Source organism: Pelobates fuscus, chromosome 7 (genome assembly GCF_036172605.1).
Source record: "Pelobates fuscus isolate aPelFus1 chromosome 7, aPelFus1.pri, whole genome shotgun sequence".
Lineage (NCBI taxonomy): Eukaryota > Metazoa > Chordata > Amphibia > Anura > Pelobatidae > Pelobates > Pelobates fuscus.
Window position 1 is genome coordinate 70516523 of NC_086323.1, and position 16950 is coordinate 70533472.

A 16950-nucleotide genomic window follows, 5' to 3' on the forward strand; every position below is an offset into this window, starting at 1 on the left:
AAGTCATTTGGCGTTTTGAGCCCGTTACAGCGTTCTCCCATTGGAAAGCAAAAATACATTGACTTTCTGCGGCAATTCGGAGGCAAAAGAAGGCATCTTTGAGGTCTAAAACTGTGAAGTAAGTAGCCCCGCCCGGAATTAAAGCAAGCAGGTTATATGGATTGGGTACAACTGGATGTATACTAACAACCGCATCATTGACTGCTCTTAAGTCCTGCACAGGTCGATACTCATCTGTGCCGGGCTTTTGAACAGGCAGCAATGGGGTGTTCCAGGGGGAAGTACAGAATTTTAGGATACCATACCGTATGAACTTATCCAGATAGGATTGGATGTTCTTCTTAGCCTTCTGCGGAATGTGATATTGTCTTAGGCTCACTGGATAAACCCCATGTTTCAGTTCAATTTTTATTGGTGGAATATTGCGGGCCAGTCCTGGTGGGTTGTTCTCTGCCCAAACTCCTGGTATGTTAAACAATGTCTCATCACTCCTAGGGTTTTGGCTAGTCAACACTGTATAAAGTCGCCACTCTTCTTCCTTTGGTACGGATAAAGTCATAATACCTGAAGGTCCATTAAACTTTAAAGATGTTGTTCCATCTGGTAGGAACGTAATCTGCGCTTGTAATTTGGATAGCATATCACGTCCCAGCAATTGGACTGGACATTCAGGCATATAAAGGAATTGGTGTTTTACTACGTGGCCTCCCAATGTACAGAGTCGACTTTTAAGAACCGGTCTTTCAGCACTTCTTCCAGTTGCTCCTATCACAGTAATAGTCCTTCCAGATGGAGGAGCAACTAGATTAGTCACCACTGAATGTTCAGCACCAGTGTCGATCATGAACGCACTCCTTTTCCCCCCTATTGATACATCGACCATAGGCTCCGCTCGACCAAGGGGGATGGAGCCCGGTCGGTATCAATAGTCCTCCATGACCGTGTCAGCCAATCCTACGAAGTCCCTACCTTCTCTATCGCGGGACCTTTGCGCTGCTGGAATATACCTATCTTCCCTAACACTTCCTCTGTTCCCATTACTCCCTCTATACCCATTACTCCCTCCGGGGCCTCCTCTACCTCTCGCTCTGCCTCTAAAGTTTCCGTAGCCTGCCCTGGGTAGGACCCTCTCGTACTGCTCTCTTTGCGGACATTCGTTCCTCCAATGCCCTTCTTCCTTGCAATACGCGCACTGATCCCTACTCAAAGGCTCCCTACTCCATCTATTATTGCCTCTATCTGGGCCCCGTTTATCTACGCCTGCGATCGCTACCGCTAGCATATCAGCCTTTTTACGCATCTTGCGCTCCTCCTCTTTCTTGCTTTCTGTTTCCCTATTCATATAGACCTTATTAGCTACCTCCATTAGTTGGGAGATTGACATACCTGCAAACCCTTCTAACTTTTGTAGCTTGCGCTTAATATCTCCGTAAGCTTGGCTGACAAAGGCGGAGTTAACCATTCGGGAATTGTCTGCGTCTTCCGGATTAAAGGGGGTGTACAAGCGGTACGCCTCCAATAATCGGTCATAAAAGACACTGGGCGCTTCATCGCTTTTCTGGATCACCTCAACTGTCTTCGACATGTTAATGGCTTTCTTTCCTCCGGCTTTCATGCCAGCAATTATAGCGTCTCTATAGGCTCTGAGTTGAACCATATCAGCACCATTTACGTTCCAATCGGGATCAGTGTTGGGATAATGTGTTGCGGCCCATGCTGCTGGATTAGCTTGGTTCAAAGCACGGGCTCTATCCTCTAATGCTTTAATGGCTGCTTGATTTATTCTTGTCCTTTCCTCATTGTTAAATAAAGTAATTAGTAACTGCTGGCAATCAGCCCATGTCGGATTATGTGTCTGTACTATTGAGGTGAACAGATCAGTCATGGCTTGTGGTTTCTCAGTATACGAGGAATTATGGGTCTTCCAGTTTAAAAGGTCGGTAGTGGTGAAAGGGACATATACGAAGACAGGGTCAGCGTGTGCCATTTGACCTGCGGCATCGATATAAGCTGACCCGGGATTTAAGCGAAGAGGCATCTGATAGTGCTTTAATTGTTGGGCACCAGTCAACTGTCGGGTTTGGATGGGGCTACGTAGGGAAGCGTCAGTCATGGGTTCCGGTCGGGGAGATATAGGGTATGGGGATGTGGGAGGTTGGTTTTGGGAAAAGGTAGTGAATAGAACACTTCGGGCCGAGCTAGATGAAGCTTGACCGGAAGTCTGAAGTGGCGCCAAATCAGGATATTCATTTCTAATGGGGGTGGGTTCTGGTTCCGGAAGGGGAGATTTAGTACGAGGGGGGGTGGATCCTGTACTGGAGGAGGAAGCGGAAGTGGATGAGGGTAATGAGGGAAGGGTTACAGGACTTCCTGTATTTGCGTCACTTCCTCTTACCGGAAAGTAAGGGGGCGGCAAAGGGATCTCGGACTCAGGGGGCGTGTCCAAAATGGGCCTAACACCAGCCCTAGTGGACGAACAAGTCCTAGCTACCATGAGGCGACACTGTTCCTCGTGGCATGTCCGGAGCCATTTTGGCGAGTCATTTACGGCCTGTCTCCAACAATCAATATAAGGAAACTGGCCGTAAAGTTCAGGCCTACCTGATACAGCCACGTGTAAGCGCTGTACCAGAGTTGGATCCAAACTGCCACGTGGCGGCCATGCCGCAACCAAAGTAGGCCACTCCCTAGTGCACAAAGTGACCAAACGTACAGGGGACATCTTAACCCCAAAATCACAGGTTTTGAATCCCTTTTTAAAATTCTTAACCATATATTCTAAGGGATCCGGAATCGTTGACTGCAACGCACCCATACTTAACAATGGAACGTTGTCGACAACGAATACTATACACGCGTACTATTCAACAGTCACACCCGTTTCCTCTGGCAACAGCACCACGTGGTACGGTTACCAAGTGAAACGTACACAATAACAATAAACACTCAGGGAATTCCCGTACACACACAGCTGCTACACCAGTCACTATATAATCAATATTATGCCCTTTGGCGTAACTACACAGTCACCCACGCTATAATTCTCTATATACGAATTACCCGTCTATAACACACCCCAGTAACATCGTCTTTTACAAATAGCGGTTACAGTACGGTTAGCATAGGTCAAAGCACAAGTTAAGGTCACAATACAATTATTAGTGGTTATGGTGTTAAACATGCAATGGACGACAATGATTAGTACTTATTATATAATGTCAGTAAATATACAGGGTTATGGTACCGTGCACTATAATACAGCAACACACTATCAACACTCTCGCTAGACGGCTGAGCTCGCGCTATCTAACAAGATATACACTTTACTAAAACAATCGTTAACACATTTACAATTCCCAACTAAACTATTGGCCAGTACCTTGAATGGACTACCTAAAACTATATACACCCGTTTTGGTTAGCCACACTGCCCAATCACCACATATACATAGCGAGCTAGAGATCCGAATTTACACAGGCGCCTCTTAGTCGCACTATACAACGAGCTAGAGATCCGAATTTACACAGGCGCCTCTTAGTCGTACTATCAAAAGTCTAGTGGGTTCCAAATTTACACGCCTTCCCACTTAGCCCAGATAGGATGAGAACTAGCGAACCGAATTTACACAGGCGCCGCTTAGTCTCCCGGTCCCTCCGACCTAGCGAACGTAATATACACCCTAGAACGCTAGTCTAGACAAGACACCGGTGTCCGGCTAGGGCTATCTTACACCAGGACCCCGCCTGACTAACCAAATCAAACGGTCTGACTAAAGAGCGTTCGATCGAGCGGTGCGCCTTCGCTCCTTCCCTCCGACAGAGGGGGCAGATACAGATTCAAAAACCCCTTTGGGCCTACCGCACAATCGGTATACCCCTAGCGGGTCCTGCCGTCTAAAACAGCAGTTATCTTACCTCCTCGTTCCTGAACCTGAGTTCACACTCATCGACGGGGACACCCCAGCACTTCTTACGTAGAGGCCGATGATCTCCTGGACAACAGACCAGTGGCGCCGAGACGAAGGGAGGTCCACGCAGAAGTTCAGGGGTGCAGCCGTAGAGAACGTGGGCAAAGATAGACCGTCTCACGCCTCTGCCTCTCAGCTACCGTTGAACGATGAGCTTCCCGGCCAATGCACCAAATGATACCGGAGAAACTGACGGAAGCCAAGCACAGAGAGATGGACACAGGTTTCTTCAGGAAGGAAGAGATTCTTTATTGGATCACCGATCGGGACTCAGAGGGACTAGCGTCACCAAAATACAGCAAAGTCTGAGTACTGAATACATAGAGTACATTCCTTATATAGCACTGTAGCTCCTCCCACAATTAACTACACCCACACATACCCTTAACCTATTTAATGAATAGAGTCTAAACTCATCCATCCGGTCTAACCACGTGGCTCATCTGATACAAAGGAGAGGGACGCGTAATTCCAGTTCTTACATTCCTGCACCTGGTCAGTACAGTGATGACAGTATCTTAGCTACGTGTTATTAACTAACTGATACTACAAACACATATACATACATATGCCTTGTGGCAATCTTAGCCTGCAAAACGTGAGGACATCCAGCATCGTTTTACAAATCAAACTACGTGGAACTACAGGAAGCACCTCTTTTGGCTGTCTGGTAGACAGTCACTAGAGGCAGTACAACCCTGCAATATGAAACTGCAATGTTTTAAGGGGTTAAGGTAGAGGGAGCAATAGTGCCAGTAGTACTACTGCTTTGTATTCCTGGCACTATGGTATCCCTTTAAGATAAATCAGAATAGTATATATAACTGTTGTTACTACTGGCATTTATAAAGCACTAACATATTCCACAGGGATGTACAATTGGGGGAGAAGAAAGTATAATATACACAGACCAATGCAAAAGGCCCAGCCCGTGAGCTGAGATCTAGGGATGAAACAGGGTAGGGTAGCAGTGAGAATTTTAGGTAATGGCAAGTGCGAATTAAAGGTTAATTGAAGCCACTGGTAAAATGTAAAGGAAATTTGTAAAGTGCTAACATATTCTGCTACATTTTACAGGGGGATATACAGGCAAAACAATGTTGACAGACACAAGAGGTATATTTGATATAACAGCAATGGTCGCTAGCTTTAATCACTGTTATGGACTACCTCTGCATTAAACACTCCCAGCTAACTTTCATGATTCTCAGCCAGCCAAAGGTCTATTTTGTCAAGTCATTTTCCTGTGCACTATTTTTTCCCATGGTGACCCTCAGACAGCCATCAGTCACTTTTGGAACTCGGTACTGGAGCTAATTTGAACTGTTTCCTCTTGACATTTAGCAGTCACAGGTAAATTAATCACAAAGCTGGAGCACCAAAGCTTGCCTATCAGTGAAAAGGAGAGTAATTTAGATATACATATGTATATATTTTTATAAGGGGAAATTCAAAAGGAAAATTATCTCCCCCCAGTTAGCACAAAATGTGGCATCTAGCCAGTCTATCACACTGGTCTGTGTGCCCTTCCTGCTCCCCTACACCTCCTTATACCTCCCCTTTCTGCCATGCCACCCCCCAACTCCCATCCCATCCAATCTTCCCCTCCCAATTACCGCCCCTTCACCCCTCCTCCCGATCTGCACACCACACAAGGAAGGAGCCACACTGAGCACGGAGCCGCCCGACCTCCCTGAGCAGCGACACCCGGACACACACACCGACCCCCGTCTTAACCCAGCCGCAACCATGAGCTGGGGCAACGAGCTGTGGGTGAGTATCCGGCCCAGTAGGCACCGAGAGGGGGAGCCCGGCAGCGCCTAACTCACCGATCCTTGGGCGCTTTGTTTCCTTGGAGTAAGGAGGGAGGGGGTGGGAAGGTGATTTGGAGGTCCGGACTGGCTCTGTGTGTTGGCTGCATCCTGTTGTGTTGTGTCACACAGTTGTGTTACCCTACCTAGGAATCAGCTGTGGATTCTGTTGGTGGGTCACACTGTCTCCGGCCAATTCATTGTAGTATTTGGGGCCATAAAGCGGGGTTGATCATCGGGTTTTCATGTATTCCAGCAATGCAGATTTTGCGGATTTATTAGTTGTGTTGTAAAGACATATAATCCAATCACTATTCCCTTTTTTTTTTGTGTTGTCATGCCTTCATTGATGCCTTCATTGATGTGGCAGTCTTTAACGATTGTAAATGGATATCTCCAAAAAATAGGCGTTAATGGATTGCTGGGTTATCTGGATTTAGTTATTTAGGATTTATTATAATATTGAATACTATAAGTGTGACATGAGGTGTGATAGTAGTAAGAACACATTCTATATTGTCAATAGAACGTTACAGATTCATTCCAGTGATTGTGTGTAGTATGGTGGTTAATGGGGTGTACACACAGTACCCAAACCTCCAGGTAAAGGGGCTGCTTTTGTTCCTGCTCTTAGCAGAGTGCTCACACCCTTTCAGTCAGTCACTCCTCATTAGTTTCTCTCCCTGCTCCTAAGACTCTCTGATTTTAGGGACCGTCTCAGCATGGGGTTGATTTTCTAATGCAAACAATGATCTGTAACAGAAACATCCAGATCTGCTAGGTAGTGATCAGTCGGCAGGGAATATGAGATTACCCCCAGCCCTTTCTTGTCTTGCTATTATTCTCCTGTTTAGCCTTAGGTAACACAGGATGTCCAAACAATTCATTATTAGCATGTAGGAAACCCAGATGGGGGACATGAACATTCTGATCACTTTATATTGAAAAGTAGACTGAAACTGTCACAAGACAGTTAATCTGAGCATACACTGCATTTTAACAGCTGTGATTAACCCTATCAGTTCTAAATGGCCTCTTTTGTCGCTAAATGTTTAAATTGGGACAGTAGGCAACCTCAAGCTGGCAAGGCATCATGGGAGTGGTAGTTTTACAGCCTAAGATCTACTTTTTGGCATCCCCTGGCCTAATGGTAAGCCTGCTATCCTACACATTGTACTGAGTATAGTCTGTGACTGAAGGCTTCTAGCATAAAATTCAATCAGTGAACACATGTGGTTAAAATCTGGAATTCTTGCTAGAAGGGAGGAAGTAAGTCTCAGGGTCGTGCTTGTTAACCGAATCATTCTGAATAAGTTTTTGACAACCTGTAGTATTTTATTTGTTTATTCATCCATTGTAAGAGGTGACTTCAGTGTGCTGGTATATTAATATGGTTTAGTAGATGTTCATTTATGATTTGAAAAACCTGCTGCCTTTTATAGCAATTTGAAGAATGTAGATGTCACAGCTGTGACTTATCAGAAACACCTGGGTTTATTGACTAAACAGTCAGTCCGGTTAAGCAGACAACAGTGCTGCAAGGTTTATGCAGAAATTGAATTTTCTCTTTGGGTAAAAATGTCAACTTTGCTTTCTGTTTATTTCATGGATTCGCCATAGACTTTTAATCCTGCAACAGAATGGACAAATCTTTTTGTATGTTGGCATTTTATAAATAATATTAGGTGTAATTTCTAGGAGGATGGTGTTATTAAACAGAGAATGAGTAGGATATGAAAGCTGGTAAAAACATTTTTTAAAAGCAATTAAATGTGTTTGGTGTGGTGTGAGCGCTCACTGTAAATGGAACTGTCACTGAACTCTGTGTAATGTGTGTCTGTTTGGCTATGGGTATATTGTTGTTGATATTCCATAAGTGTATAGGTGATTGAGAGAACAGGTCTCGAATCATAACTTTTAGCACAGACAAAATGGATATTTGGCTTTTAGTGGTCCTCTTCTAATGTTGAATCTTGTTCTTTAAGATCTGGCTTTTTCTTTGCGTTAATAATTGTTGATATAAAAAAAAAGCATGGCCAACATCTCACTGTTGCTGAATGGGAGTTGTTTCTCAGCAGCTAAGGGTCTACCTTGTGGCCTCCCCAAAGTTAACCTCTCTGTATCCTTGAAGAATGGCATGTGTATCTAAGGTTGGTTGTTCTCAAACTCATATGTATGCTAATAGCCAGGCCTTAAAAGTTACTAGGCACTGCAAGCCATAGCATACTCACCGGGGGTGGATTTATACTCGCTAAGGCTATATGTTCTCTTGCGAGTTGAAATCTTGAGCCTTTATTTTATTTTGTATTTTTTTAATTTAAATATCTGCTGGAAAGGTTAAACTTATCTACAAAATTTAGTCCAAGATAATGATACTAAAACACCCCAATTCAGTTGTGTGTTCTGCACCCTTTTTTTTTTATTTTTTTAAATCTTGTTGCTATTTGTTCAGGCAGTCATGCTTCACCTCCTGCGATTACACTAGATGTTCGATGAAAATGTATTGATTGTGTGTTTGCTACTGAGGTGCGTTTCCTGTATTTTTTTCCCCTGTTTCAGATACTGAGCCACTTTTTAAAGGCTTGCTGCTAATTGATTCGAAGAGTATATCATTTATATGTGTGATATATAAGGATTGTGATTCAAGCTTTTATACTGAATATCTGGTGACTTTTAGGGGTACATTTACTACACACTGAATTGTGAACGCCAAACTGTAATAGCTAAGATGTGACCACAGCAGAATTAAAAATATATATTTTTTTATTTTAGCCTTTGTTTTTAATTTTTATTGTTTTTTTTTTGTTTTTTTTTGTGTAATCTGGTTTTAAACTCATTACTGTTTGGTGAATTAAAACCACAGTTTGCGTAGTGAAAACAGATTGTATGCAGAATAATGGTCGGTGTCTTGTCAGGATACACACATGCTGACTGCACCTTGTTGTATGAGGTCTGTGATTAGTCTATCTGTTTTTATTTAACATTTTAACATTTGTATTTTTACCATCACATAACTGCGCAATATGTGGTGTAGGGCTAACCTAGACCATATTTTACTGTCTATTAACGGCTACTCCCATCATGCACAAATTAAATCCCTGTTTCTTTTTATGTTGCTTTAGGTTTATGGTGTATCTATTGAGACTTGTTTAACACAACAGTCCACTTGTTGTCAGTTCATAGTTGTTCTCTATACCATGACCCCGAGAAACTGGTGCCAAATAATTACATGAAACATATTAAGAATCTTCTTACTCCTGCTCTGTCTACACAAAAAAAAGGGTATAAAGGGTTCTGGGAGAGTTTGCAAGGCATGCTGGGACTGGTGCAGATTTGCTAGCCCTGTAGAATTTGTAGAATAGAAAATGACATGTCTGTGTAGGATTTAGCTTCCAGGATGATGGTAATTGTAACTAACCAAAAGGTGTAGATTAATATGTTTACATGTTTGTACAACATTTTTAAATTATTCTAACTCCTAACTATTTAAAATTACTGTTTGAATTAAAGCTACAGTCTGCGTGGTTGAAAACCAATTGTATTCAGAATAATGGTCGGTGTCTTGTCAGGATACACACATGCTGACTGCACCTTGTTGTATGAGGTCTGTGATAATTACTCTGTAGGTGCATCATTATTCTGTATACTTTGTTCTATATTACCAGTCTAATTTGTGAAACATATATTTAGCCGCTGCTTTCAGTTGATATGAAACCATCATTTTCAACTTCCAGCTTTTCGACATGCAAAGGACACGCTCGATACTTTATAGTTGCCATGGTGATTTGGATTACACAGCTTTTAGAGACTATGCTGTATGGTAGCAAGCGTGCATAATGTTTTCTGGTATCTCTGTAAATTTTGAGCATATATTGATGTCATTGTTCTATAATTCAAAAAGTAATAGGGAGATCTGGTAAATATCCAAGTAATAATGTGAAATGTTAACATAGGATTATTAAATTGATTGCATGATTTGCCGATGCCTTAGTTATCACAACAAACTGGCAGAACATAGACCGCACTCACCTGAATATGTACACAATATAAGAGTATTGCTGGCACCGATTGGTACAATTTGCATAGGACAGATTTCGGTCAAAATTAAAATACCTTGGCAGCAATGTCAGGCTTATGAAATGAATGATGATTTTAAAAACCCAATTCCACAACATTTACTCAAAGTAGGTGATTTGATAAACGTCCTAAGCTGTAAGACTATTTGAGAATGGGGTCTTTTTGTGTTGTTTAAATAAACGGTTTATAGATTATTTGGAAATGTTTTCTATATGAACGCCTGTCCTGGTAATATTATTTTTAGGAAAAGATCAATCGAATGAAGTGGGAAGTACATTATTGAGCTGTTTGTGAAATCACCCAGTGTGCGATAAGTGAATATTTTACTTGCATAATGTAAAAAAAAAAGAAAATTGCACTACATGTGCCATATGCGTGCTAAAAACGAGGGGAAAAAAAGTAGTGGAAATGTGCATATTTACAAAGAAACTGCTGGTCTCTGCATCCTCCCGAAAAGTTGCATTGCAAAGTTGTCTCAAATCCCCTGAATGGAGGCCAAGCTGAGTGCCAATTTTGTAGGCCGTACATAGATTATCAGCTGCGCTCAACCAATGACTCGCTTCTGTACGTGGAAATATGCACAGATTTGACATTAGTCACCTTGGAAGTCTAGTTCCGGGCTAGCTGATGATATCCCAGTCACGCTGGTTAATCTCCGAACTTGCAGCTTTTCAAAGCAAAATGCTGCAAACAGACCCAGGCACTTCAAATCACTGAAGTGGTCATGGTGGTTTGTTTAACCCTTTAACCTTCTTCTCCTCATAATTCACGATGTATAGCTGAAGTAAGCCAACAAATATGTTACACAGTGTGGGCATTCAAATTACATTCATTGTCCACCAGGAAGAAATAGTTAGTGTCTATATAGTTGTATTAACTTTACAATTCCACATGGTTTGAAAATAAAATAGCTAGTTACTATGCTAAAACTCGACCTTGTTTTTTTTTTATTTATTTTTTTGTCACTGAGCTTTGATTAGTTAAAAGTAACTTTTTTTTTTTTTTTTTTTAAACATTATTATTATTTTTATTCTGGGGGCAGGAATTCCCCAGCTTCATTTTCCCTTTTTAAGCAATATGGACTTTCCGTAGCATGGAATATATGAGAGAAGATAATTAGCAGGATGAAACAAATCCGATTAGTATAGCTAACCAAGCCTGTGTGATAGGAATCAGTTAAACCCTTGGACAGCCAGGAGGGATTAAACACATTTGCTTTGTTCTAAATCTGTTATTGTGTGTGGAACCCTCAGTCTCCACCTCGCTTCTAAAAGGTCCAGGGTATATATTTGTGTTCATTTTATCTTATTTATTTTTTGGATTCTCATATGTAGTGTGTGTTTTGTGGTGATGGTTCACCATCAATGTTTGCAAATATGGTTTGTTGCTTTTATAGGCGGACTCCTTGGTTTTAAAATGCACTTAAAGTTTATAATAAAACTTCTTTTATTTTTTTTATTTTTAAATAACAGCACCTTGTGCTTTTTGTTAAATTGTTTCCCTATCGGTAGGCTGTACTTTAACCCGTAAAAGATGCTTTTCCTTTGCGGTTGTGTATCATGTCTCCATGCGTGCATCTCTCTTAATCTTATCAAAACAAGTTTGGACACGGGTAAAAAAAATAATCTTGTATGTAAATGTGGTGTTTGTTTTTCCATTCCCTTCCTTTAAAAATGTATTTTTATCAAACTCTTGGCAAGGCTTATCAAAGACAAAGAAAATTATTAATTGCTATTAACTTGTTAATTGCAATATTTACATGATTGGAGATGTAAACTGTACCCTCTGCAATGCCATCCTGTCACATGGTAAATAAAAGGTGAAGTATTACATTGATAAATTAATACTTAATTTCTTTATAATAATGCATTTTTGCTCAATTTTCCAATCACCATCAGCATAAACAAATGTCTAGATTCTAGAATTTAAGCTGTGTGCATCACTACTCTTCTACTCATAAGATAGAAGTAGGAAGAAGTTCGAGACTCTGTCATTTCATATTGGCTGTGTGCCATTTTTATTCCATAGGAGCAGTATAGTGAGGTTTCTTGTATTAACTCTTGTCTGGTGAGCGCATTGGAGTGGGTGCCCATCATTGAGCCAAAATGGTGTTGGCTGCTACAATGACAGGAAAAAACTATTTAAGCAAAGACTTGAGTATCATTTTGGAATCCTAAATCATATAAAATGCTTTATCTACATTTAATTGGGATGCAAAGCTATGTAGAGGACTGATCTGGGCATCAACTTGCAAAATTGGGTTAGGAGGGAGCATTGCTACAGTATGCAGATCAAAGACCCCAGATCTATTTTTTTTTTTTATTTAAGATGGAGATATATACTTAGTTATATTTGAATACCCTTGTTTTTTTACATAATCTATGTGGTGCCCTATTTAATTATTTTGGTAGGGATTCCACAGTGGGTGTCACATGTTGGCTCACCCCACCCCTCCACTATAGGTGCCCCTTTGAAAGTGACTACAGGAACGCATAAATTGCAGAGAGTCTCTGGAAGCAGTAAATATTGCAGTTAGCATGTGAATCTCCCATTTTAAAATTAGTGTAGGCCCACCGATATTGGGGTACTGTAACATATTGGTGGACTTAACAGCATATGGTGTAACTGAACCTCATATTTGTTTGCAAAGATCGGTTATTTTAAGTAGCCTTGTAAAATATAACACCAGGTTTTTAAATTCGCATTAGTGTGTGCTCTGTTTCTTATCTGTAATTTATTGTTATAGTTTTCCCCTGATATCAAAGGTTCAAAATGTGAGTCTTTTCATTTTTAGTGGTTTTCTACCTTTGAAATCTGAACTCTCATTAGTGATTCCATGATGTCATTAAGAGTGGCTCAATATTATGCAGTAGGCTCGCTACTCAAAGACTCCACACCTTATAAAATGTGGACGAGATGGTGGATCTTTCTTATACAATATATCGAATGGTTTTGGAAGTACCTAGCACAGCTTCTAAAGCACGGTATTCAAACACTATATATATTCATGTGTACAATGTCCATGTATACCCACATGTACATTACATGCAGAGTGTATTGTTTGTGGTTTGCAAAACGAGTTGTATTTGGCAAACTGCTAGAAATCGGGGTTCTTGCATTGTCTTTCCCAAAGGATCCATGTTTTACCTAATGTATCCCGCTGCGGAGTGCAAGTTAGGGTGCAAATTCTCGCATTTTAGACACTTCCTTTGTTTGCAGATAATTATGTGTTTATCTGCGACTGCAGTTATTTATGGCTTTTTCTCTGATTTATAAAATGAGAACAAATTTCATTAGGTTAAAAAAAAAAAAAAAAAAACAATCTTAAATGTTTTTTTTTCAGAATTTCATGACTCTTTATCATTATTATTTAAGTGAGATGGCACTTTATATTTCTTTAGGTTACAGGGTAGTACTAAAATAAAATACTCCCCCACAGATGCAATTTTGTGTGAATATTGATAAAGCCCTTCGTGTGTGTGTATAAAATATAGGGTGAAATGCATGTATCAAATCATGTTTTGAGTGTGTTAAAGGCATACCACGAACACTGTATAAACCTCTTTGTATGATCTATCGAGATTATGCCCCCTCCTTCCATTGTAACTTGTTTTTACATTAATATATTTGATTGTTGTGTTTTGAGCTTCTATATGCAATGCTGTGTACTTATAGTATTCCCTCCTCCCCCTCCCATTGATTTTTCTAATTGATGTCAGTCAGATCCTGGTTGTAAGATCAAAGGTAAGCTTTGTACAGTGAGATATTGAGGATTCTTGTAGGCCTCACAGCACTGGAGATATCTTTCCCTCACACAGGTGTTTTGTAACTGTGGGAGTGGCACACTGCTGCTGAATCATGCTTAAAGAGCTGCAAGGTAACTATTGCTACCGTGAGCTTAACCCTAAAATTGGGCCAAAACCATTAACCGTTTACACAATTTTTTTTTTTAATTGTTTTTTAATTGTTTTTTTTTTTTTTCTACATTTTATTTAAACTGTATCTGTGTGTGTTGGAAGTTCTGATGAGGATTTTCTAACTCGGCATGAGCCTAATTTATTGTTATTGTTAATTCCCTTTGAATTAAGTGTGTTTTCCTATATTTTGTTGGACATTTACCACTTGATTTATTCAATAAACAATAAGTTGTCAAGTTTCATCCATTTTTTTTGATTTAGCCAAATTTAGTGTGTTCTGTTCCTTAGACTGAAGTGTTGCTTTTACTGGAGATATGCAAAAAATATTAGTAAAAATAGAAATTTGCCTGTTAACTCCTTACCTGTCTGTGTGTACAGGGCTTAATCTTCCCGCCTGTAATGGAAAGGTGTGTATCTCCGGCAGAATCGCATGTTTTAAAGCCAGCTGAATTACCCCGTCCATGTGTTTAAGCAGCTTGTACCTGTCTGTATACCAGAAAAACTTGTTTTCATGGCTGGTTAAAAAAAAAAAATGAAATGACAGCCTGCATCTGTCAGCGCGGTGGCTCTGTGATATGAAAGCTTGTCATTGAAGCCTGCATTAACACTGTCCTGCAGGAAAGGCAAACCAACACTGTGTAAAGAGAGTCATTGAGATAAAATAGAACTGAGAAAATATATCACAATTTGTAACCGATGAACATGTCTTAAAACGGGTGACTCTGACTAGGGATTACTCTCCTTCCCCTCTTTAATGCATTAAAAAAAAAAAAAGCTAATAAATAAAAGCAATTTTAAATTAAAATATTTTTGTACATGCTGCAATTCTCCATTGCTTTCACCTGAAATGACGAAGTCATTATGGGTGTTTTCATTATTTTCAGAGGGGACTGAAATGCTGTCTTTTTCTGGAGATGTAGTTCAATAACACTTTCTGCTTTAGATAAAGTGAGGCATATGCTATCGGCTTTTTGCAAGCTCCGTTCACTATTTTTGTGTTGCTCTATCAAGATGTGATTGCGTGATCACAGCCCCTGCTTCTTCACAGAAACCTGTAAGGCTTGGTCTCTCGCTGGTCAAATATGTGCCTGCTCCCCACAATTGCTGTAGCTATAAGTGGATATTTTTGCCCCTAACGAAAGCAAAGCGTATGAGTCTGTCATGGTGCTTGAAGTGATAAATAAGAACGCAGATAAATAAACACATGAGATCAAAATTAGAGATGTGCAGCTAATTCCAAAATACCAAATCTTTTAATATGGTCAAATAAAAAGGCATAGTACGTGGAATTCCATTTTGTAGTGCTCCTACCCTTTTATCTATCGGCTAGCAAACTATATAGATAATACATTTTACCTTAAAGGGACACTATAGTCACCTGAACAACTTTAGCTTAATGAAGCCGTTTTGGTGTATAGAACATGCCCCTGCAGCCTCACTGCTCAATCCTCTGCCATTTAGGAGTTAAATCCCTTTGTTTATGAACCCTAGTCACACCTCCCTGCATGTGACTTGCACAGCCTTCCATAAACACTTCCTGTAAAGAGAGCCCTGTTTAGGCTTTCTTTATTGCAAGTTCTGTTTAATTAAGATTTTCTTATCCCCTGCTATGTTAATAGCTTGCTAGACCCTGCCAGAGCCTCCTCCAAATTACATCTGTTTGAAAGTGAAACCAGTTTTTTTGTTTTTCATGCAGGCTCTGTCAATCATAGCCAGGGGAGGTGTGGCTAGGGCTGCATAAACAGAAACAAAGTGATTTAACTCCTAAATGACAGTGAATTGAGCAGTGCAGGGGAATGATCTATACACTAAAACTGCTTTATTTAGCTAAAGTAATTTAGGTTACTATAGTGTTCCTTTAACCACTTAAGAAACACTCCATTGAGAGAGAAATATATACAAATATAACTTATGTGTAACAATCACAGAATCTTGAAAAATTGTGTGTGTGTATGTATATGTATATGTATGTATGTATGTATGTATATATATATATATATATATATATATATATATATATATATATATATATATATATATATATATATATAAAAAATTTTTTTGCATGTGGTATATGAGAAAACCGCTTTTTAAATCTGTTGACATGCTTTTTGCAGCGTTTGCAAGTCCTCCCTTTATTACCAGCCCAGACTTTCAGACTATGCTGGGGAATACTCCAATCAGAGGCCTCTATGCAAATGAACACTTATAAAGTATTGTGAAAATGACGGAATGCAAACCTATACAGCACTTAATCAACTCAAGTGCTTTACACATGATAAGACCGCAATTCTGGAGTCACATTCCAAATACTATGATGGAGTCCATGGCTTGTGCAGCCACATGGCCGCAGATAACGCAAATGGCATATATTGTGGCATGCCATGCAGGCGGTTACATGTATACCAGCATGGTTTTGTATTTTTTTTTTTTTTTGAGTTTGCAGTTATATTGAATCTGTATGGAAAATGAATGAGTGATTATGCACGATTATAACCTAATGAGAGACATGTTGGGACATAAAGAAATCGAAATATATGAACACAGAGTGGTATTGAGGCAGGAGACTATGGATAAATGTGGAATGTGTATCAGATGTACATATAAATATATATATTATATTTGTTTTAAATGTATTTATTTGTGCCCCATCACCCAATATCTGTTGCTTGAAGTGGATGCCATGTTGGGTATCCTGACTGTGACCCATACCCTCTACCTACATATGCTCGCCGCACATGCCTATGTACCCAGAGACAAAGGCAACTGTTCTTGCCATGCACCGCTGGAAAAATGGGAACCGTATTGTGAATGGGCAGCTACTGATTGGCTTAGAGTGCCAAGCATCCGCACCCCTGTCCGAGGCTGTCCAAGGCTTCCAGATTCAGTACTCTGAGAAACAGAAGGATAGAAGCAGAGACAATTTGTGCTGTATTCAAGACTTTAGCATTAAATTGTACGCTAATGGTTTAACCCCTAAAGGTAAGCCGGCGCCAGGGACCTCCTGGCACCATAACAACTTTATTCCGTTTGGAATATTTTTTTTCTTTTTATGGTGGCCAGAGGTTCCCTATAATCTAATTTCAAAACTCCTTGCTGATTTGCCATAGCTTGCTGTTCTTACTAATGAGGGCTTAGCACATGGGTAGTGATCATAGCTTCCCATTGGCACTCAAA

General features: G+C 40.2%; 1 protein-coding gene across 2 annotated transcripts in view; it reads left to right on the plus strand.

Annotated features, from left to right (window-relative positions):
- The first annotated feature begins 5606 nt into the window (after positions 1-5606).
- The window catches only part of FNBP1L (formin binding protein 1 like), a 116844-nt gene continuing 105500 nt past the window's right edge, over positions 5607-16950 (plus strand). For both annotated transcript variants that reach the window (XM_063428411.1, XM_063428410.1), the window contains exon 1: positions 5607-5741. In XM_063428411.1, coding sequence (XP_063284481.1) covers positions 5718-5741 — 24 coding nt within the window. In that variant the 5' untranslated portion in view covers positions 5607-5717. The remainder of the gene's footprint in view (positions 5742-16950) is intronic.